The sequence below is a fragment of the Staurois parvus genome, unplaced genomic scaffold (genome assembly GCF_062004578.1).
Source record: "Staurois parvus isolate SC_StPar_1 unplaced genomic scaffold, SC_StPar_1.0 ptg000604l, whole genome shotgun sequence".
Classification (NCBI taxonomy): Eukaryota; Metazoa; Chordata; class Amphibia; order Anura; family Ranidae; genus Staurois; species Staurois parvus.
This window is the reverse complement of record NW_028318400.1, coordinates 8,150,187-8,174,915: the sequence shown is the minus strand read 5'-3', so window position 1 is coordinate 8,174,915 and position 24,729 is coordinate 8,150,187. Positions and strand designations below refer to the sequence as shown.

The 24,729-nt window shown below is 36.8% G+C and overlaps 1 protein-coding gene across 1 annotated transcript in view; it reads right to left on the bottom strand.

The window, feature by feature from the left end:
• Positions 1–24,729, bottom strand: part of PCDH15 (protocadherin related 15) — a gene marked incomplete at its 3' end in the record, with an annotated part of 1,039,494 nt that overhangs the window by 72,218 nt on the left and 942,547 nt on the right. Inside the window, exons 21-22 of the mRNA XM_089692803.1 lie at positions 18,900–19,208; positions 4,799–5,023 (exon numbers count right to left, since the gene is read on the bottom strand). Of these exons, the coding sequence (XP_089548929.1) occupies positions 4,799–5,023; positions 18,900–19,208 (534 nt within the window). The remainder of the gene's footprint in view (positions 1–4,798; positions 5,024–18,899; positions 19,209–24,729) is intronic.

Genomic DNA, 24,729 nt, shown 5'->3' with positions numbered 1-24,729 from the left:
AACATACCTGCATATAAGCAACCTGTCAGGTATGACAGGTTAAAATACATAATACAATGTGCTGAACCATAACAGCAGGGAGCAGGAAGGATAGATTACTCCACTTTTACAGCAAGTGAACACAAGGATTTTGATTAGGTAATTGATTATTGATTTGCTGTAGATGACTGTAAATTAACTTCAAAGATGCAATTTTGCATAAGTTTAAGACATCACAAGCCTTTTTCCTTAGGCAGTCATGAACAACATGGCAAACATTTCCATGATCAAACAGTCAAATGGTGTTGTTTCTAATCAAGTAGAATAACAGACAAAATTACTATGATATGACAGGAAGTTATCAGCCCCTTTGATACAGTAAAAGGATTAAAGAGTGCCTTGGAGACACAAGGCCAACTTTTTAAACACTGAAAAGCTTTTAAATGAAGGGTTTTTAACTTTTTTTCAGTTCAGTTTTTGAGACTAGCAGTTTTCATATTATAGACAGATTACATATCGTTAGGAATGCTCTCCTTTTCATTTCACCAGTGGTGTAGAAAAAAGTGTTACATTTGTGACTGGGTCTACAGAGGACAGGGAACCAGCACTGCAAAAAGTTGCTCCTATGGGTAATTAATAACAATGCATTCTTTATCAGTTATATTTATTAGTTTTTAGACTTTGTGTTGTAGCTTTTCTCTGCACTTGACATTTCTTTAAGAATTTTTTTTTTTTTTTTGAGGGTGGAGGCTTAAGGTGTATTTTCACTTTCATAGTCAAATTTGAGAAAATCCCACTATATGTATATTATGAAGGTGTCATGGCTGACTGCATTTCTTAAGATAGCTCAGCATGGTATTTCCAGTTCCACTCATAACAAAGAGAACAAAGCAGCATGTTTTGCTTACTAGAACTTTCAGAAAAGAGAATCTAAAAATGTAAGCTGCAAATTTTCTTTTTCTTGTTTAGTTTTTACTACGTAAATGAGGAAATACGAACTATAAAGAGGGTATGATCCCAATTTGTAGAAGTGGAAATACCCTTTAGCCATTGTTAAATTTACAGTTACTGCTTAGGAATTATGTAGGTGTTTCATTGGTCTACACCAGATGTTTAAAGCTCATATTAAACAGTGGGCTTAATGGGGTAGAAGACATTTAAAGAGACCACAGTATGTCTTCTGGGGCAAACCTACTTTTTTCCAGAAAAAAATTATAGCACTTTGCTACCTAATATACAATTAACAACAGACACTTACAACATCAAAAGGGACTTTGAAATTCTGAGCTGCAAAATGACATATGGAAGATTAACTTTTAGTAAATTCTTCAGCTATTGAAGGCTGTAAAGATTGTGTGAAAGGGCTGCATTTGGCCCACCAATACCAGTTTAGCCCACCTGGTGTAGAATATTTTAAAACTCTTGACTTTCATTAGACAACAGCATTTCGTGGATCTTTACTTTGGCATGCTATCGTCTACCACTACGTCGCAGGTCATATAATTTTATTCATGCTAAGAAAACAGCTGACTCCTCTTTATGCAGGCAATACAATTAATATAACACTATAAGCAGAATAGCAAGAATGATCACACATCCTTATTTTACATAACTGCCAATATAATTCCAAAATCAAATACTGTGAAAACAAAGTCTCAGCAACCATACACTGAACTTATTAAGAAAAATCACAGAGGTTGTAAAATGAATGCAGTGTTGCATTTCAGTAAAAGCAAATAATATAATAAAAAAATTGAAAATGTATATAAGATACATGACATAAGTGAAATATACCATCAAGCCTGTTATGCATATTATCATACTTTTCCTTTTGATTGCATTCTAGTTTCTTTCTTTTTTACTTGCAGCTTTTCAGTAATATTAAAACACATTCTAGACAGGAAAGCAGCAAGGAGTTAGAACATGTTGTGAGTTCTGTCTCCTGTAAGGCTTGACACTACATGACATTTCCTTGTAACATTGGTAATGATGCAATATAATAATAAGAAAATCAGAATCTACTTTTCACCTAAGAAAATCTCTGTATATCTTCCCCACATCTAAGAAAAAAAGAAACATTTTAAATTATTCAATACTTCTGAATTTTGAATTCTGAAGTATCGTCTGTTTGCACAAAGAAGTATAATAGCTTTGCCATTCCAGCCACAATAATCAGGCTATTCAATGTAATCTCTTGAATAATTTTTTATGCAATGATAATCACTTAGGAATATATTTGCTTATGTGTGCATTTAGTTTTTTATGGACTGTTGTGTTTTGATTGTGTTTATTATAAATTATTTATACTAATCCATAGGGGATTTGTAACATTTTTACATGTGTGTTTAACTTTGTCAGTACGAAGCTTACTGTAAATTCTAACTGCAGTAAAATAGTAGCACATCCATCAAAGCATTTAAGTGAACATTATTTTTCTTCTGTGATGGAATGGGGAAGATTCATAATCAGGTTTACATTTGCAGGCCTTGGGAAAATCTCCCACTAGTCAGTGGTCTCTGGGACACCTTCCCAAATGGGGAAATAGAAATGAAATAGACATGCATTAAAAATGTGTTTAATTCTCATACAGACCAAAACTGTTGTCCACTAGAGTTCATACCAGCACAGTGTTACACCAACAAAGAAAAATGCATGGCAGTAAGGACCTCCCAATGACTGGTTACTGGCCATTTAGTAGTGCATGTAGCTCAGATGTTGCTTTTAACATGTAACTTCTACTAGTATCGATCTAATTATCGACATTGGCAGAATGATTGTGTCTTCAAGAAAATATACACAACAATGCGCAAGAAAAGCCAACAGATGTTCTCTTCCACATCCTATCCTAAAAAGCAGTTTTTACCTGGAGCGCTACTTTAATGTCTCTCCAAATACCAACACCAATTCCACACCATAAAACACCTTAAACAATAACAGGGCATAGATAAGGGGGGGTAGGGGGGTCTGTACCCCCCCAGAGGAGAGTTGCTAACCATCCCTACAGCATTCAAAATTTCCACTCGCCTGCAAGTGGAAATAAGGTGGGGGCGGAGAGCAGTGCTGGGACTATGGGTGCATGGGAGGGGTGGTGGTGGGGGCAGTGACAAGCAGCGATCTCCTGTATGGCTTTCAATAAAGCAGCTGGAAGCCGCAAAAGGGAGAGGAGGAGAAGCAGCTTCCAACTGCTTTATTAAAAGCCATACAGAAGATCGCTGCTTGTCACCAACCTCACCACTGCACAGAACATACCTAATGGTTCAGTTTTCTTTCTGCCCCCTCCCTCCTTCCCTCCCACCGCCTGCTTTGTTCCCGCCCACCGTGTTCCCACTGCAGCTGTGTTCTTCTCACTGCCCAGGCCCTCCCTCCATTCTCCACACCAATAGCAGAAGAGGGGAAAAAGGCTGGATCTGCTCTGCCTCCACTTGTGCCCGCCCACACTCAAGTACATGCAGCTTCAGAGGAGGTGTGGGCGGGGAACTGAACACAGCAGCTGACAGCTCTGATGCATCTGAAAGAGTCATGGTGAGACCAACCTTCCTTCCACCCTTCCCTTCCTTCCTTCCACCCACCTCCCCTTCCTTCCTTCCTTCCTTCCTTCTTTCCTTCCTTCCTTCCACCCACCTCTCCCTTCCTTCCACCTTACCCTACCTTCCTTCCACCCACCTTCCTTCCACCCCTCCCTCTCTTCCTTCTACCCACCACTCCCTTCCTTCCTTCCATCCACCCCTTCCTTCCTTCCTTCCATCCACCCACCCTTTCTTCCTTCCACCCACCCTTCTCTCCCTTCCTTCCTTCCTTCCATCCACCCCTTCCTTCCCTCCACCCACCCTTCCTTCCACACACCCCTTCCTTCCTTCCTTCCACCCACCCCTCCGTCCCTTCCTTCCACCCTCCCATCCCCTCCCTTCCTTCCCCTCCCTTCCTCCCTTCAATAAAAACACCACACAAGTCTTCAACAAGTCCGTTATTAAAAAATCAAAAATTAAAAAAAAAAATGTCCCCCAGTGTAGATCCATCATCAATCATGCCACCCACTGCCACCACCACCGCCACCAAGCCGAAAAGAAAAAAGACCTCTCTCCAGTCTCGATGAAGGCTCCTGCCCTCTGCCATCTCCGCCATCTTAAATAACCAAGGGATGGGGCCATCTGGTGATGTCACCAGGAGACCCTGCCCCTGTGATGTCACCCACACTGGGCATGCTGGTTGTGTTATGCTACATTTGCAAAATATACTGAATCAATAAAATGGAATGGATTTTTTTTTACGAATGTAGTCTAATATAGTGCCTAAGTGGGGGTTCAGTCATAATGTGCAGTTGTGGTGGAGAAGCAGAGCCTTGCATGCTTATGATATAATAATGAGGTGTGATGGAAGAGTCTTTTCCATCACCATGTTTTATTAGAGTAATGATTGGTGAGCTATACCGACCATATGTAATTATTACATCACAGGCATATACAGGTACTATAGTAGCATGTGCTTGAGGAAAAGAGCATGCCATTGAACATCATTATTACATCATGGGCATGTGCAGCTCATGTCCTTTATGTAATAATAATACACAGTCGGACAGTCTTTCCCAAGACCACAAGAGAGCAATTAGGTGTACATTCTATGAATTTCAGGCACCATTTCCCAAATAACTTTGTACTAATTGCATGACAAAAAGGGAAGGAGTGGCATCAAGTAGAAAACTTACTAGGAGAATGAATATGATTGAGCTAAACGACTTCTCTTTTTGTTGTCTTGCTAAGGACAATTAAGATAACCCATGTCATTTATACAGATATTTATATATATATAAAAGACAATATACCTTTACTCTAACTGTTACAGTAGAAATTCCAGGGGGCATGCTTCCTGCAGCGTCAAAAGCCTCCACAAGAAAGATGTACACTGCCTCCTTTCCTGTAAATGATTCAAAGTCCAGAGGTTTTAACAGAGATAGCTCTCCCGTTGATGAGTTCACTGTAAACAGCTGCAAAACTTCCTGCGATCTTATCCGATATGTAATATTAGCACCAAGATCAGCATCCTTTGCCTGAAACACAATAAACAGATCAATATTAAAATCAAAGCAGACAAAGCTGGTGAATAAAGCAGGTTGAAGGGCAAGAATAATTGAACCATAGAAAATATATGTATTGAGTTTCCGAGAAGTCTCCAAAATAGGTTTGAAGGTTTACAGTTGTTTTTCTCTTTGTTATGGGTCATTTTAATGCATTGATCAGTAGAAAATATAAACAGTTCAGCAGATATTTATCTGAAATTTCTGTCACATTCACAGTAAGCTTGCCTTTTGCAATCTCTCAACTTGATTAGAATTGATCTTTAACTGTTGTATTAACTTTGTCACTGCAAACATCTGAAGAAATAAAGGTTTTTCAAAGTGGTGTTATTTGAGGCTACATTATTGCTAAAAGGTTGGTTAGCACCTTTTATTACTTTTAACACTTTTATTGCTTTATTGTTTAGATATGGACATTTTAAGCCCATCCTGCTAATAGCAAAATTATATCTTAGACAAAATAAACTCTTTAAATAACATTTGTTTTAAAATTGCCTGGGCGAGGTAGAAAGCCTGGTCACACCATCCATATTATATCTGCCACTGCAAATAATATGCAGTATGCTATCATAGAGTGACATCTGTAATTCCCTGTGTTCACCTTCGATGGCCATCCAGTATGTCATTTTTGATAATCAGCCACACCAGTCTTAGAATATGAGTACCTTTTGATGATTTTGAACTATGAGAAAACTACCCTGCCATCTAAAAGTTTCTCTTGTTTCTTGCTAGCATGCATCTGGAAATGTGTGCCTGAATATTATCCATGATCACCATTTCTATAATGAACTGACCAATATTATTCCTCCTTTTATATTGTGATTAGACACATTAACTTCTAGCCAATGATCTTACTTGCCTATCAAATGAGAAAAGCAACCATAACATGTTTTGAATCAAGGTATTTGATTAACATCACCTTGGAAATAGCTGACAATGGTTCATTTGTATCTGTCTTCAGAGTCATATTGACTAGAAGCAACTTTTGTCATTTTTGTTAAATTTGGATTAGCATGCAGAATGGTTATAACTTCTGAATAGCTTTTGTTGCTTGTTTTAATGTTTGCGTCACCATTTGGGAATTTCCTATTATGTTTCTAACTTTTACAGGAAGAGAGGGGAAATCTCTTGAACAGAGATGGAAACAGTATTTAAGCACCATTTCTAGCAGAGGTGATTATATGTTGTATTTAGTTTTTATTGCTATCTGTGTCTGGATAGAACACAAGGTGTGGTCTTCACTACAATGTTCCAGACAGTAGTTAGAATTCTTCCCCATGTCAAGCGCTGGTGTACACAGATACTTTATTGCCATTAACTTTCAGTGAATAAACCTTTTTTAAGTCTATTCAGTCCCTAAGATGAATTTTTCTTCAAACTTCTTTTCACCATTTCATACTAGCAGAGTGTATAACAGATTAAAGCATCTTGTCTTTGAGAACAGGTTTATGACTTTGGAAAGCGATTACTGTCTAAGCCATATTTACACAGCCATAGTATACACAAGCCAAGGCATCATTATCATTTTTGTGTATGCAAAACCTGTTCTTTTCAATTCACCAATGAATAATTGCAATATCACAAAAGAAAATAATATGTTCAGGACCAAGCGTAATACATATCACAAGGACAACAATTATTAATGTTCCTTACTTTGCAATGGTAAAGCATAGCTTTGCACAAAATAACAACTGGCAGGAAACACAGAATGCATGATTCACAGGCTATAGTAAAACTCCATTATGAAAAGACTAATCAAGGCTCTTTCAGTGAATTGTGCACACTGCAAGGGTTTTAGCAAATTTCATTGCAGAGTCTTACCTTTCTCTATTCTGAATATATTAATGTAGGCCTTATAATGCCTATTCTCAAACCAACTGCTAAGTTGGAGGAACTGTCTTCATCATCACCACTGTTTCTCATTGTTATAAAATAAAAAGGTTTGTTTGGTCTGAGAACTTTCTGAAAGTATATATTTGAATACATTTCTATTGCATGAAATGCCGAACATTATACAACTAACTTCGAGAACAAAATCTAGGAGAAGTAGTAAGCCATGCATATGAACCAGAAATGATATTCATTGGGACGTACTGTATACAAAAATTATATGGATGCCATAGTAAAGAAGTTATGTTTAAAACTTATAGCTATTTTAGAAAATCATAGAAGAGTTTTTTATTTAGTTTTTTTTACATTAAGAGCTTATTTAATTAAATCAGCATAATGTATCTTATTGCACCAGATACTAAATCATAGCAAGATGTCAACATATTCAGTAAACGATCATAATCTTAAAGTGACAATAAAGGCTTAATTAAAATAATAATAACAAACCTGTTATACTTACCTGCTCTGTGCAATGGTTCTGCACAGAGAAGTCCCGATCCTCCTCTTCTCGGGTACCCCAATGGTGCTCCAGGCTCCTCCTTCTCTTTGAGTACCCGTCTAGCAAGACACTTGCTGGGGGAGTACTCGTGAAGGCTTGCTCCTAAGCTCCACTAGCTGCGTAGATAGACACAGGCAGTGGGGCTTTACCCTGTCCCCTGCTTTCTTCTCACTGGCTGTGATTGACAGCAGTGGGAGCCAATGGCTCCCACTGCTGTCTCTGAGCCTATGAGGAGAGAGAGAGCTGGGACAGCAACCGCTCTTGTTGCTAGATCAGGCTCAGGTAAGTATTGGGGGAGAGGGGGATGGGGGGAGATCTGCATAATGAAGGTTTTTACCTTCATACATAGTATGCATGAAGGTAAAAAATCTCCAGCCCTTACAACCAATTGAAATTGTTTTCTGAACATCTTGTTGCCATATACTGATAAAAAATACAGGCCTAAATTTATGGAAAGACCATCTTGAGCTATGTTTGGAAGGAAACAATAAGGACTTGTAATTTAATTAATGTATTCTCACACTGTCTCTATAGTAGGAAACCCAAATTAGTCAAACTTAACTAGAAAGAGTGTTCTTCCACTAAATACTGGCATATATGAACATATTACAACTGTTAAAGTGGAATATTGATTCTTAAGACAGTCTTCAATTAAGTAATGCTGTTATAAAAAAAAGTCTCTGAAATGAGTTGGGTCCATGTATATCTTCAATAAACAAATACAATAATTTTCAAAGATCACTTTGAAAAGATACTTACCACGGATTCCTTCACTCTGCATTACATACTACTGACCTCTGAACTCTGAGCTACTTGTTACTGACTCCTGCACTCTGCACAACAAATTACTGATCCCTGAACTCTACTTTACATACCACTGACCTTTAAACACTGTATCACTTTCTATAGACCCTTGCGCTCTGCATTACAAACACATATCTTTGGACTCTGCCTTACTTACTACTGCATCTGTGTTACATACTACTGACCCCTGCACTCTACATTAATTACTACTAACTGCTAAATAAGCATTAGATATCAGTGACCTCTACACTCTGCATTACTTACACCTGACCTCCAAACTCTGTTATATAGTACTGATCCCTGCACTCTGAACTACTTACTCCTGATCTCTGTGCTTTACCTACGTCAGACCTCTGAAGATCCCTGCACTCTGAACTACTTACTCCTGATCTCTGTGCTTTACCTACGTCAGACCTCTGAAATCTGCATTAGTTACTCCTGACCACTGTCCTCTGCACTACATAATACTACATAATACTGACCACATGAGCCCTGCACTCTTCATACCTTCCTTTATATAACAATACATAGTTAGCAAGCCTTTAAGTGTATAAAGGTGGTTATATGAAAGGTAAATACCTTATAGTATTATAATTTCTATTACCATTTTAGATATTGTTTTAATACATATCTCCTTGATAAAGGTTTTCACCTTTCTTGTTGACCATTTATATACATTCACCATTCATATAACAACCATTTCACACAGAAAGACTTATACAGTACATGTATCCACCTGACTGAAGTATTTTGTGTTACATATTTATCCCAGAAACAAATAGGGCACAGCATCTTATAAATGTAATTGTATTGAATTAAGTCCACATATAATGCTATGTATGCTCATCCAACAACCTGCAATAATCAAATTATTATAACAGCATGCCCTTAACTGGAGATCAGGATGAGCAGAATCATAAAACATTAAACCAAAGTAAGGTTACAGAAATTGTGTCTTATTTTTATTTAATTGAGATTTTATAACAAGTAAACTTGTATCCAAAGCACCAAAATATAAACACAGCACGCTTAACATCATTTAAAAACTATTATTCCCAGTCATGCCCATATAACAAAATCCAGATTTATATCTTGTTGTAATCCAGTTAATGTTAGTCTAATGTGACATATTGGTTTTAGCCCTCACAATGAGCTGTGTGACAACTGGGTGCAAGAGTGTCAATAAATATCCAGGAGATGAACAAGAAAATAGATTTGCCCCTTTGTTAGCAACCTGAATCCATATTCTGCTGTATAAAAGGGGAGGGGGAGAATCTTTCTGCAGAGCAGCATGATCTAATGCCAATATTGCATTCATCAAACAGCATTGATGTCTGAATGCCTCTCTCCTGGCTGGGTTATAGTTGTGAATATCTAAACATGTCAGAGCATATACAGGTTGCAATTAGCAGTTACACAAACTGGCAGTAATAAGTAAAATGTACTTCCACATAGGTACAATAGAATAAGGCACCTGTAGTACAGCAAACAACCTTACACACACCTTCATCAGGAAAGTCCAGGGAAACCTCATTGAATCTTCCAGGACTGTCAATTAGTGCTATAGGCTCTAGAATTGCCATTATCCACCCTGCACCAAAATACACCTACTAAGAGGTCCACACAGGTTCCAAACAATGAGTTCCAATTGTCCTCCACTTGAGAGGATGGTGCTTGCTTGAGCAGGTTCACACCCCCTCTCAGAAAGTTCCCACAGAGAGGAAATTCATCAGGGAACAGGAGCATGCCATGCCCTTGCCAAAGCATGCACCATTCAATCCATAGGAGTAGAATTCATTCCATTCCTTTGGAAGATTCCTTGGTTGATGTGAGCAGCCTAAACAAAGACAGCGAGATCACTGAATAATTGTATTCTACTTATTACTCTGAATGAATAGATGCTGAAGTGTCAGCACCTCTTTAAATTACCTTTTAATGGGAACTTGCTAGGTAATGTTCTTAAATGTTGAATGTCAGGTAAATCTCAGGTATGTCAGGTAAATCTCCACCTGTCCAGGGATCTCTACATCTGAATTAAACAATTGGCATGTTAGAGTGTGTCCTGAATGGTACAGCAACCAGAAGTGATGTGATCCATCCAAGCTCCTGCAGCAGATCCTTGCCTCCTGTGCCAGTTCCAAACAGACAGCTTTTTACTTTTTTACCTCCCCTTGGAACTCCCTTGGACTGAGCTAGGGGAAGCATACTCAACACATTGTACACTATGTTTGCTTGTTATGTCATAGAGGAAGATACAGCTGAGACTTAAGTGAGTAAAAACAGTCAGGGCTGCAGTTCTGATACTGGCATCTCGGAATCTTATGTGATGCTTGAGTTATATGAAAATGCACTAAGTTACGAAGTTCCACCCCAGCATGTTTTGCCATGCCCCCCGTGGCTTATCCATGTTTAAGCCGCAAGGGGCATGACAAAACATGGGCAGGGCTTTGTGACATGAAAACTCATGATCAGATGTAAGGTTCTGCTGTATGAGGAGATGATGTTCATATTAACAGGGGCAATGCACTGTTAAAGTGACATATTGATTCCAGTGCACTTGTGCACTGTATTTATGAGTACATTCAATTTGGATTTTACGTTTTTGGCTAATAAAACGGATGTTTTTAAAAAATATATTGCGCATTGATGGCATTTTGTTGCAACTGAGCAAAGGTGCTGGCAAGTGTACCCTGTAGCTTTGGAGGTCCATTTGCTGATGAAGGTTTTGCTAATACATCTGGAGAAGTCTGAGATCTGAATTTTAAAGAGCAAAGAGCAGTTTGACCTATTTATTGCCATAGGTCAATATTTTGAGGTGAGGAGGTGGTGTGACTGGTGATGAAGCACATAGTGCTTGAAAATAATAATTTTTCTCGCAGGACACAGACATTTATTTTGAACTTTTGATGCACGTTAATGATTACACATGTTTTTTATTTGAGGCAGATGTATTTTCACATTATTGATGTACTGTATGTTAAAATTCACCTGTAATGAATGCATCTGCACATTTTTGATGCATGTTAACAATTAAACATGCAATTTATTTTTGTTTTGCATATAAATTGGATTTGTAGATCACATATAGATATACATTAAGGTTTTGATAGATGTCTATATATATTTATAATATAGCTTGCACAGTGATTGCACTGCACTCTCTTTTAGGTATTACTTCTGATAGCTGCCTACAAAAAATCGATATCTGGCCATCTGGTCAGCGCAACATGCTCCAGTATACTGGCACTATGGAAAACCTCTCAACAGCCAACAGTTGCAGTGGCTCAGACGTATTGAGGACATCACAGTGATGGCAAGTTGTTCCCTCTGTACAGAGCCTTGTGTTGATTGTTTGGGCTGTGATTGGACACAGATGATTAGCAGGTCTCGGCCATGAATCATTGGCTGGGACTTGCTGACAAGATCCCACTATGTACAATTACAATGGGAGTAGGCAGGCGGGAGCACGAGCGTGTGTCCTGTACCTGGAATCAGGCAGCAACGTATAGGTACGTTACTGTGTTTGTACGGGCTGCCCATCCACAGTACATTGTACAATTCAGGAATATGTGGTTCTATTGGATAGAATTTACTTGCACAAATGATTTCAAACAACTGCTAGCTGCCTTAATTTGCTGACATTCAGGTACTTTTGTCAGAGAGCTGTGAACCTTTTTCCATAACACCCACCACTGCCACTGAAGAGTTCTTCCTAAAGTCCTACCCCTATGTTCCTGCAGGTGCATATCCCCCTTTTCCCCATCACCCCCACCCCAATTCATCTCTACTTTTCACTACACATGACCCCTCTCCACTATTGACAACTAGATGCATGTGAACTCTCAAAGTTCAACTTCCCCTTCTCAATGCTGGACCTTCTTTACTATACACTGAAAAGTACTTTTCATTGCCAAAATGAATTGATCATGAGTCCTCTTAGGTACAACAATACAATTGATTTGCGTGAAGTAAAATCCAAATTTACAAAGGTAAAAGCCCCTGGACCTCCACTGCATATACCTAATGCTTTTCAACCACATTCTAGGAGTTCTTTCCTACGCTCTTTTGTATACTTCAATACTGTGTACTTTTGTTTGGACATGTTATAATGATCAAACTATGAGATACCTAAGCTATTCTGTAATGGGTTGTACCATTTGCTATTTCAGTTTTGTAATGATAAAAACCCATAAATAAAGAATGTAAAAAAATATGTAGCCAGTGCATCTATCCCTTCATGTGCCTTTGAACAATTGCAAAGTGAGAAAGAGCCTACAGTGAGAGATGATTTATTTACAGTGCAGAAAAGCAGCTACGTTATTGGATTCCACTATGGAAGAAATGCCTTTTATTATATAAATTTAAAAGCAAATTGTGAAAGAATGCTCGTTTTGGAATTAATAAACATAGAGGATAAGTTCATCTTAACTACATGGCAAATTCTAATACTGATAAAATGGATGATATCGAAAATGGACTGCATCAGAACAACAAAGGAATTGCTGGAGCCCTAGAAAAAAGTGTAGGGGCTAATATAATGGAATATATTTAGATGTGGCTTTTCTCAGTGTTTAGAAAAGTTGCATTTTCCCCTGTATTTGCAATAGAGAAGGAACTTCATCTTCCAACCTTCCACCTGAGCGAACGTCAAAATTAATCCTAGCTAAATTCATTAATTATCAGAACAAAGATACCCTCTTGAGGAAATTACAACAGTGCATAATATATCTAAATTCCAGGATTAAACATGTTTGCAAAAGTTGTAATTGTCATATGCTATCTTTTATTCTGTATGGCTAGGAATTGTTGCTAGGTGAGAGACATAATTTTTTGATACATCAGCTTATGTAGCTTTGTGGATTATTAGCAATGGAAAGCATGTCAAATAATGTACGTCTGTATTGGCTGCAACAAGATTAATATAAGATTGCACATGGCGTTGCTAGAATATTGTAGGGCTTAGGAATATTGGATGTGTGGAGTAGAGACCGGTGGTATCTTAGAGTGATAGGGGAACCAGGGTTTAATCCCCCCCTCCTTTTAGTACTGAGCTTGAACATCCCTTTATTGCAAATGGGGAATGAGGATACTTTCACATTATAATTTATGTGTTTTTTGAGATATGAATTTCAATAGATATATTTGCTTGTTTGTTTCTGATATTTTCAATACCAGGCTTGAGCAGCTGTTATTGTCAATGGGGGAGGAAGATATTTCACATTATAATTTATATACAATGCGTATTATGAATTGAAGAAAATATGTTATTATGCTATGCCTATTTTTTTTAAGAAATAATATTTGGAACAAGTAAAGTTCTATGTATATGGTTTCTTGGAATGCAATGGGATATTTCTTAAGTGGAATGCTTATTGAAACAAGACCAACCTGTTTTAACAGATAAGTTCACTTACAATAAATAAATAAATAAATGTCCATTTTGTTTGCAAGTAAAAAACAATGTGCATTTACTTTTTTTTTTTTGGAGCCTAGAAAGCATTGCATCAGCAATCTGCAGATCACTGGTGCCATGCAAACTCCTGCAAACCTCTCATGGTATCTGTGTGCCCATACATCCCATACGGGCAGGAAGATACAGTCTGACAGGAAGGCTCAATGAACTACCGCAGTGCTCAACAGGGCCGTGATGGTTCACTGAGCTGAGAACTACAAAGGCTGTCTGGACTTGTAATTCTTTCATTCACAGAACTCTGTGAATGAATGACATGGCTGTGTGGGCGGAGCACCACACAGTCGTGCTGTTTTCAAAAAGTGACAGCTAGTATGGGGAACTTCTCCATGTACTGCTGTCACAGGGAGAGAGGACAATGGGCACATATTACATGTTCCACCCTTAAAAAGGAGTGGGACATGTAACATGTTCCCAAAGGTGAACTTATCCTTTAAAATGTTTGCAAGGGGCACATGTATTGCCAGATACAGAAAGGTATCTACAAAAGTATACTTACATGCAGGGTAAATATTACTGTTATTCTTCCTATTTACGCTGTGTTATTATTTCTATACATAGACTGGTGCCGTTCACTTGCATACAAAAAAAGTTGGATTTTAAAGGTGGTATGTATCTATAATTGTACTAAGCGAAGTGTATACTTATATTCCCCTTACTGTATTTCTTCCTTGGAGCTCACATCTTTATTGGTTACGATTGTTCCCAGGAGTTCTCTTATATCTATTCTGACCATAATGATTTTTTGGGTTGGAATACTCCACAGCTATATCTCCAAGGACAACTTGTGAAACAACTTTCAGTTGTCAAGACAAATAAGAAGAGATGTGAGAGGAATCTTCTGGTGAAAATGAATAAAGTGGAAGACGAATATATTAATAATGCGTGTAATATTTTTGAAGAATGGAGAAGCAGCACAGAACTTAAAAAATGTGCTTAAGAAGGAGGAACATATGTGTGTTTTCTCAAAGCAGCATTACTTTGAGGAGGAAGATAAAGTTGTGTATTTGTCAGCAGCAATCTACAAACATATAATAGAAAATGAAATTGGCACTGTAGTCTGCCTCTAATATAGTAGATGCATTCTACTGATTGTGTAGCAGATTATATGCCTATAAAAGGATATTTTCCAGATGAACAACTGGGTAATTATTAGAACAGATAATATTATAACTTTGGAGTTAAGGGATAAAGAATACTCAACTGGCCATAGATGGATCAAATCTCAGCTGGTTCAGAGATCTGATCCATCTATGGACATGCTGTTTGTACCCAAGTTGATTCATCAGTCTACTAGGGTACAACCAGCCTGTCAAATTGTTTACATGCATATACTGTCAGTGGCTATAGCCGCTAGCAGTAATCATTGTTTTCTGCCAGCCAGGAAGGCTCCCTGCTGGCAGAGTATGATTGCACTGTGTTGATGGGGGAATCAAGCAATTTTCTTTCCTTCCACTACAGGTGGAAGGAAAGCAAATTGAATCATCTATGGTTTGCGTTATATTCCCAATAATGCCCCTTAAGGGGATGGTCTTCCAGCAGAAGCATACAACACAAGATCAAACTATTACCAGACTCTACATATGAGGTCATAGCAATGGCTATTTGTAAATCAGGAAAGGATGTGATGCATTCTGATTTGTACTGCCTGATAACCTTGCTTATAGTAAATGTGAAATTAAAATGAAATTAAAATTAAAATCCCCTGGTTGTGGTAATAAAAAAAATTTATTTATCGAGGGTAAACGGATCTTAATATTTTACTTTTGTAAATATACAAATACCTCTGGATACTAGAGAAGCTAAATCGATATTATCTCTACATGTAACAAAAGCCTTTAATAGTATTGAATAGTCTTATTTGTGCAAAGAATTCATTTCAACCCTAATATTCAATCAGTTTAAATGTTATTTTAGAATCCCTATATACCCTATATAAGAATTACAATAAACTCTATATTAAAGGATAAGTTCCCTTTTAGAAACATGTTACACTCATATTTAGGGTATAACATGTATCATGTTACTAACTGAACAGCCCTCACACCCCGGAGTCCCAGTTGTGACAGCCAGCCTGCTATCATAATGCAAAAAAACCAAAATGCAGCTGTGCAAAGCTCCGCCTGTCCAGCCACTTCATTAATTCACAGAGTTCTGTGAATGGGAGCCATTGTGAACAACCAGGGTGTATATGAGTGCTCTAGGTAGTTCACTGATCCTTTCTGTCACTTAGTAACTGCCTGCCTGTATGAGGTATGGGAAGACCGCTAAACTGACAGTCTGCAGGAGCCTGAGAATGCAATGCTTTACAGACTCCTAATTAAAAAAATAAATAAATAAATGCAGTTTTTTTACCTGCAATAGGATGTGAATTTTTTTTTCTAAGATGAAATTATCCTTTAAACTTTATATTCTATCTTTGGTCATTTTTCAGGATTAACAATTATGTGGAGTAACTCAAATTGCTTCCCATTGTTACCCATTATTCATCAGATTCATGAATTGGAATTCCCTTTACCCAGTTCTTCTACATCCATTAAAATTTCAGGTTATTGGAAGAATGAGATCACCACCCCGATTAACTCATTCCTATATGAGTTTTATTATTAAAACATTATGTCAAGGTAAAAAGCCAGCATGTTTCAAGGACCCACAGATCCCCCTTCATCACAGTTAGGAGACAAAATACCGTACTATAAATTAACTACATCTAAAACCATAAATATAATGACCTATAGACATATGGTGTATAGATGAATAGTGTATAAAATAAAAAAATATAAAAATGAATTGTGAAAAAGAGTTACATTACATAGATCACAGATATAATAGTAGTTTTATAAATAAATTTAATACTGGTAGACTAAACCTTTAAATTAAAAAAATTAAAATAAATTAAAGAAGGTAATGATGAAATTTATGTAATAATAGGAATGCAATCTTTCAATGATCAAATGTCAAATATATTAAAAAATAGTAGAATGTGAAAAAGATCATAGACGGTTCAAACAATGATTAAACTGCTAAAGCCAAAAAATTGTCACCACCTGAGTGCTACATGTTATCTGAAGCCAATGACGGAGTATAATTACAATCATAAAGGATCAGTAAATCTATAAAATCATAAGACAGCAATCAACTGATGAAATTGATGTTTCTGGAGCCATTTATTCAAATGGGACAGCCTAATCATATTATCCCTCAGTAATATAGACTACAGTCCAGTCATCTGTTGTCAAGCAGCACTAGAGCAAATTGAACACATAGGACATGATAACTATTTATATCCACAATAAAATGGACCAATAGTATAAAAGCAAAAGTATTAGAATATATGTATAAGGAAAAAAAGCACTCAGCACCCTATATGCTTGCAATGATGCACAATAATACTGGTCAAGTAAATATGGAGAATGAATATTCTAAGGGAAATAAATCATTGATATTATAAGAATAAAGTATAGAGCTCCAGAAATATCAGTATATGGGAAAAGGATAAATAAAAGACTATTATGAGCGGTATTAATGGAAAAAAAATCAGTGACTATTGTCAGAATGGTTAAATCCTGATAGTAATTTGAAAAACAGACATAGTGTACAAAACAGTGTAACAGTATTGAACAAAGACATTTTTTTACAATTTATTTGTATGCAATTCTTTATTTTATTTTATACATTCTTCAGTTGTGTGTATTCCTTATGTCTACAGGCCATTGCATTTATGGTTTTAGATCTAGTCCATTTACAGTGTGTTATTTTGTCTCCTAGACTTGATGAAAAAGGATCTGTGAGCCACCTGTGTTGGCTTTTTACCTTGACATTTTTTTTAATGATTAAACTCATTCTGGACTGAATTAAATAGTGTGGGGCTCTCAATCTTCCAATAATCTTCAAACATTTCTGGGGACTTCACAAAATACTCTTCTTTACAAAGTGTTGCCTCCAAACTCCAAAAAATGTACAACCTACTCTCATTCACTCAAGGAGTCCAGAGTTCCTACAATACACATTACACACATACATCCATTAAAATGGTTACATCTTCTAAATGATGCTTAATTAATGAAATGTACATCCACTTATTAGCAAATTACAGGCACTGCTTAATTCATGATGAAAACTCCCTTTGTCCATGTCATATCCACCCTTATAAATTTGGATCAGAAAAAAAATAGATTATATATCAAAGGATTACAATATCCAAATGAAAAGGGTGGTATAGTTACCCCCAAGCCATGGATAAATAGCCATGCAGGTTCAACATTTTGTTGTCTATGGTATAAGGGTATCCACCATCTATATCAGTTGATAAGTGCATGTATGGGAATTGTTAGATATGCAAGTGATGAGCACTTTTTATTCCCAGCTGGTGCTGCTAATTTTCAAAAGTTAAATAAAATGAGGATATTGGTTAAAGCATTACTCATGATAAAGGGATTTATTTATTTTAAACTTATGTTGAATAACTATACACAAGTGACAAAGCTGGAAGGATTTGCTCATTGGAAACAACAAAGTATTTTGAAATGTGAGCAATTGCAATGTGACAATTCCTTAAAATTCCAGCAGCTATGGGAGTTTTCTATAGCTAAACAAAGTTTCTAGAGAACGTCTATGAAATATTACAAGATCCCAAACGTCTTACTTAAACTAATACAAATTTCGAACAAGATACCAGTAATAAAGAATGCAGTGTTACCTACTGATAAAAAAATTACTGCTATTCTGTATATACCAAAATCCATACAAATTCAAAGAAATATCTCATGAAATGCATATAGCATTGGTCTCTGGATATGGGTAATGGTGAAGACAAAAATGGCCAATAGTGAAGACAATAAATGGTCAGGAATATTCCTTCTGTCTCAATATTAGCCTCTCAGAGTGTGACTGAGAGTTGTTGATTGTCCAATTAACTCATTTTATAGAGTAGACATTTGGTATACTCTCACTTGTATTAGATGTGGACAGGCCCCAGGAGATTTCATTCATTTTACCTGGAGATATGATAATGGAAAGGTATAGTTTCACATTTTAATACTATTTATAAAAATGTCATACAGAATCCATATACAGTTTGTGCATTTTGGTGCATCTAGAGGTTCTAGAAAGTTATCCCTGGCCTTGCAATGTCAAAGTGCTTGTGCTGCCATGAAAACAACAAAAAACATACAGAAGAAAATTACCTGTACTCGTAGAAAGACTGTCCCAGGCGTCATGTTCTCTGGTACAGACACAGAATAAGAAGCATTTGTAAAAACAGGGCTGTTGTCATCAATATCAGTAACCTTGATAGTAAGAGTTATTGTAGACCGACGTGGATCAGCAGGTGCACTGTCTGTTGCCTCCACAGTGAGTTCGTAAGTGTCTCTTACTTCCCTATCAAGCTTTACAGATGTATAAATACTTCCATTGGAGGTGATGCGGAAAATATTATTAAGGTTTGCCAGACTGTAACGTACTTGACCATTGACTCCAGCATCAGGATCAGTGGCCTAAAATGAATATAAATAAGGAGGTTAAAATATACTCACGTACTGACATGTAATAAAATATTTAATACTTATGTTTTGGCTTGTACATGCAACTTGTATTAGTGTATACCTGGAATTGTGGATTTTGATTTACAAAAAAACCTAATAAGGCTGATTTAGTAAGGCAGTTTCAGAATCTTTATACAACAAATTGTGTGACGATTATATTTAATTATCCAATTACGTTAAAATTAAATCCCTGTTAACTCATTTACTGCATATGATTGGATAGTTTAAATGAAAACCCATCACATTTACATGCAATATTTTTTACTCATCTGACTAAAAATATATATCGTTAAACTTTTTTTTTATTATGATAAAAAAATTTAAATAAATATGCAAAACTGTTATATTGTATATTTCTTTAAAAAAGGAACACAGCAAAAAGTGTATAATGACTTATTAAATAATCTATGTACATAGATCCTTTTATTTTATTTTCTCTTTTTTAATGCACTGTTTGGCTGAATACAAACCTGATCCCATAGATATTGACTGTGTGTAAATTCCTTGATCTTGAAGAATAGTATAGAATACAGGACTTGTATTCATAGGCCATAGGTTATATGCAGGTTACCTTTAGATGACTGGATATTGGCAAAAAATATATTGGATATTTAGCAAGCAATAAGGGCAGATCAAGACACGGAGAAGGGGCCTGTGTCCTGTCCTGTACTGTACTGCAAGATAGGAGTTTACAGGCAAGTTAAAATTCCTATTACACAGGTCTGCGACTAAAAAGCTGTTTGATTATTTTCATCTAATTTCCATGTATTTTGGTGTGCTGAAAACAAATAAAATATTGAAAAAACTCCTAGACATCATGATTTGCCACAAAATGAAAAATTGTCTTCAAATTTATAAAACATTTTAAATTTTTGGTATTTTTTTATATTATGGGTTTTTAACCAAATTTAAAGTCCAAATTACTATTAATTAATTCACATAAGTGCATTTAAGATATAACATGCCAAAAAAACCTTAAAGGGGTTGTCCGAGTAATGTAAAAAAAATATAGCACTGTAAATCTGATGGTCAGCAATATATACATAAGCTAAGCAAGTTTTAGGGAAAAAAAATTCTATTTCCTCATTTCCATAGTTCTCTTCTGGCCCTTTGTTGTTATTTGCAGGTAAACAATATCTACCCCTCCCCCCCTGCAAAGGGGGTGAATACAAGTGCTGCTCTGAGTGACGTGTTTGACTACTGGGATACTCAGCAGCATGCTGTATGTGTAAGCCTCAGCCCTGAGTCTGTGCTTCTAATGGTAGAAGGGGTTAATCTTTCCTGAAGAATCTAGTGGGTGGGATACCAAATACCCTTGTTTTCTGTGTCTATGGGACAGTCCAGACCGACAAAATCACTGGACCAAGAAGAGTTAGCAGCCGAGGGTGCTAACAGTCGGTGAAAAAAATGTCCTCCGAGAAACTTTGGTACTTTCCCATAAAGTTCTTCTACCACCTCTCCACATAAAATTGGGATTGATGAAGCAATTCGTAAAATCACTTCCAAGAGATGGAGAATGCTTCAAATACTTGGTCACCAAGTTTCCAGGCCTGGCGGAGGCAAAATTGAAGGAAGGTGTATTCGTCGGACCAGACATTAGAAGGCTTATAGTTGATCAAGAGTTTGTCAATACCATGACGGATCCTCAAAAATAAGGGTGGACTGCATTTAAAGAAGTCGTACAGAAATTTTTAGGCAATAACAAAGATCCTCACTACAAAAAGATCGTCGGACGAATGCTGAAAGCATTTCAAGCTTTAGGTTGCCTGATGAGTTTGAAAGTGCATTTCCTCCAGTCCCACCTTGAGTACTTTCCTGAAAATTTGGGAGCTGTGATTGAGGAACAAGGTGAACGATTCCACCAAGACATTAAAGAGATGGAAAGGAGATACCAGGGAAAATGGAGCATTACAATGATGGCAGACTACTGTTGGATGCTTCAGAGAGACATTCCAGATGCTACTCACAAGCGTAAATGCACCAAGAGGAGCCTCACAGGGAAGAAGAATCGAGTTTAGTGTGTGTAGGTGAGCTCATTTCAGTTCAAAAAAGGATTTTCATGAAAAAATTGTAATAAAACTTTAATTTTATAAGTCTATTTCCATTTATTTTGAGGTATTGCCTTATTTAACATAGTTACCTAAATTATCAGGAAACGTGATGTCCTATGACAAAATGGAGGTCATTTTCGGATTCAGCGCACCAAAAAACAAAGATTACGTGGAATAACCAAAACAGCTCTTGAAAAAATTTTTTTTGCAGACCTGTGTTATCTTTTTCATTTTTTACAGGACATAGGAAATATATTTAAAGACCATGGGACATCCCCAAGCAATAAACTGGGGGTAGGTAACAACTGTCCTATGGTTGCAGCATCAAAAGTGAGACTTCATTTCCACATTTATTTGATTATTTATACATCCAGCCACTATAAATCTGTCCATCACTTACCAGATGTGTTTACCTCAGAAAGAAAAGAGGCCAAATGCATACATTTAGAAAGCTTTACTCGCGAGGATCACCCTCATCACTGAATAATTCAAATGCACTCTAAATACTTGAATTTGATTTTTTCCTTTTTGAGGTCAACATACTCTATCTGGTGAACAGTGGTAGGGATTTTAGTGGCTAGATGTTTATATAAGTTAATGAAACTAGAAATAAAGTCTCACTTTTGATGTTGCATTCCTAGGACAATGAAAAAGGCTCTCACTTTTGACACTGTGCTTGTGTGTTTTATTGTTTTGTGAAAGATTTTACATACTGTATATCAGTCCTTGTTTCTAACTACCTTGTTATAAGACTACAGACATTTATTTTGTTTGGACATTGAGAACTGCCAACAAGCTAAAAACCACAAGGATAATCAAACCCAAAAATACTCAGATAACAACTTGAAGCACCTTGATTCTAAAGCTCACATAAATCAATGCCTGAACATCCATCCTTTTTTAAGAGTGTCACCACCCTAAATAAATTGTCTGATCCATTTGGAAATTGTGAATCAGAAAGCCAAAAGTCCTCCACAAGAACCTCCAGGCAGAACTAAGAGGGACTCGGATTTGCAAAATGAGGCCATGACTGCCAGATATAACCTCCCAGCCTCACAGCAGACCAGAAGTGAGGAGCTATCTCCTTGTCATGTTTAGTAGCATAACAGAGGGAAGGGAGAACAATGTCCTCAGTGAGAAACCACCTTGGGTAAAAAGCACTTTGTCCATGTGCAAAACAAGAAAAGTCTCTTTACAAATAAAGAGCTGCCAACACAGATCAAGAACAGTCTAAATAAAAAACATTATTCGAGTGATAAAGTATTCTGTGTGGTTCAGCCATCTGTCTTCACACCATGCAAAGTTAGCATTTTGTGTGCGATGGTAAATTTTGCAGGAGATGGAGTTTTTTGCTCTGAGTAAGGCTTGACAGATTGATTTTATAGTAGAACATTCCTTGTAAACATATCCTTGACAATAGGTTCAAGCATTGAAACTTTATATATGTAGATAAGGCCTGTTAGGGGGAAGGCTGCAGCGGGAAGTTTTGACAAGCGTGGGTGTGTGCCATTATAGCCCAGCAATTCAGCAACTCCAAGGCAGAGGAGAGGGACAACGTCTACATTTGCACACACTGCTAGTTCTGGGGATAAGGACCTTTATCCATCTTGCAATACGGCAGCAATAGGGACAATGACTGAGATTTCCATACTTGACAGATGACATGTCAGTATACCAGTTACAAGATTTTTTTTAAATCATTCAACACAGTGTCATTGCACCAGAGAGGTGTGTTTTCTTCTTTTTGGTTCACCATCAAAGGCATGCATAGAAGACATTTCTTACTAGAAGATTCAGCAGGCAAGCTTTTAGCCAAAAAAAACTCTGTTCTATGCATGTGCACAGGAATAATAGACATTCTAGAGACTTGGCAAATTGCATTCTCTAGAGCATAAATATAAAACAATAAGACTTAGGGGATTAACTGCAACTGTTTTAGGAGAGCAGGGCCATCAAAGACAGGTTCCTGGTCAATGTTCATTTGCTTTCTCCAGTTTTTAGCATGAAGCCATAGCTTATACCATATGAAAAGGACAAGGAATGTCTTCTGTTCTCTCCATTATAAATTGAGGGTCCCCAATACTGCTTTTGTCAAACAAGTCACATAGTGCATGCCTAAGGGGAAGCTAGAGAAGGGGAGTGGTGTCATAATAGAACATTGTTCCAGAATAAGGAAACAACTCTCACCTGCTCCTGAAACTACTAGATAACACAGGGAAATAAGCAGTCAGATCCTGATAGAAGTGTCAGGTGATGGAATATTCAATTTTTTTTCCTAAGGATTCAAGCAAAAAACAAATAGTCTTACGGAGTTGATGAGGGTACTGTATATGAGTGTGTACTAGGGAGGCCCTAGCAAGTTTTTTTCCAGTGTGCTCCTCTTGCCCTTGAGGGAAGCCTGCATTTAACCCATGGTCTTTGAATAAAATTCTGTGTCCTGTGCTGTACAATTAAGATATAAAGATTGCTAACACCTCAGCTTATTAGCTTGTGTTGTAAGCATTACTACAGCTTTGTATTTGGACCTGATACTGAAAACTTGCAATATTACTATAGTGATAATTTTTATCTTGTTTTGAGTTATTCTATCAATATATAATATTGTAAACAGGTTATAACGGGTCATGCTTTTAGATAAACATAAAAAAGAGATCAACCTAATGTGTGCATGGAGGTAGTCATATGTTCGATTTGCCCCCTGCTTTGTTAAACAATAGTTACACTTCAATGCTTCTTCTCACAATGCAAGTCTGAGCTGTCTGATTTACTGAAAAAAAGTACATCACTTCCACCACTGGAAGCTCCCTCTAGCAGCTAGTCAACACATCTATATATTTAAATACAACAACAAATATAAATAATTACACTATACAATCCTTTCAAAAAGAAATATAGCTTAGTTGGGGTCCAGCTTGATAAACATGACACTTATCTGAACCTTTGTATGCCAATAATTGATACATTGCAGCTAAATTTACTATGCACTGAAACTTCAGTTTTGTTAAAGGCCACGCTTAGCTCATAATATTGCATTTTTTGATGCTACAAAGATTGACTTATATATATTTTGTAATAGTAGCACTTAGTGTAATTTGGAAACCAGGGATTTCTTTTCTCTGTTCTATACTGGCTCTCTAACAAATGACAATGCCAAAATGTCCTTGTCATGTTTGAAAGTTACAGTCATTATTTTTCACCAAAGTTTGTAAAGCTTTATTACTCTATTTTGTTAGCTGTGCAAAAATTCCACTTCTCCATTTGGGGCATTTGAACAGTCCTCAGTTTATATTAATGAAACACATTCACTGTAAAACAATGCCAAAGATGTAAATGCCTTCCTCTAAACAACAGATACTTAAAAAGTAATGCAGTGAAAAAATTGATTTATATTGCTGTTTAAGAATCAGTACTGCTCTTTTGGT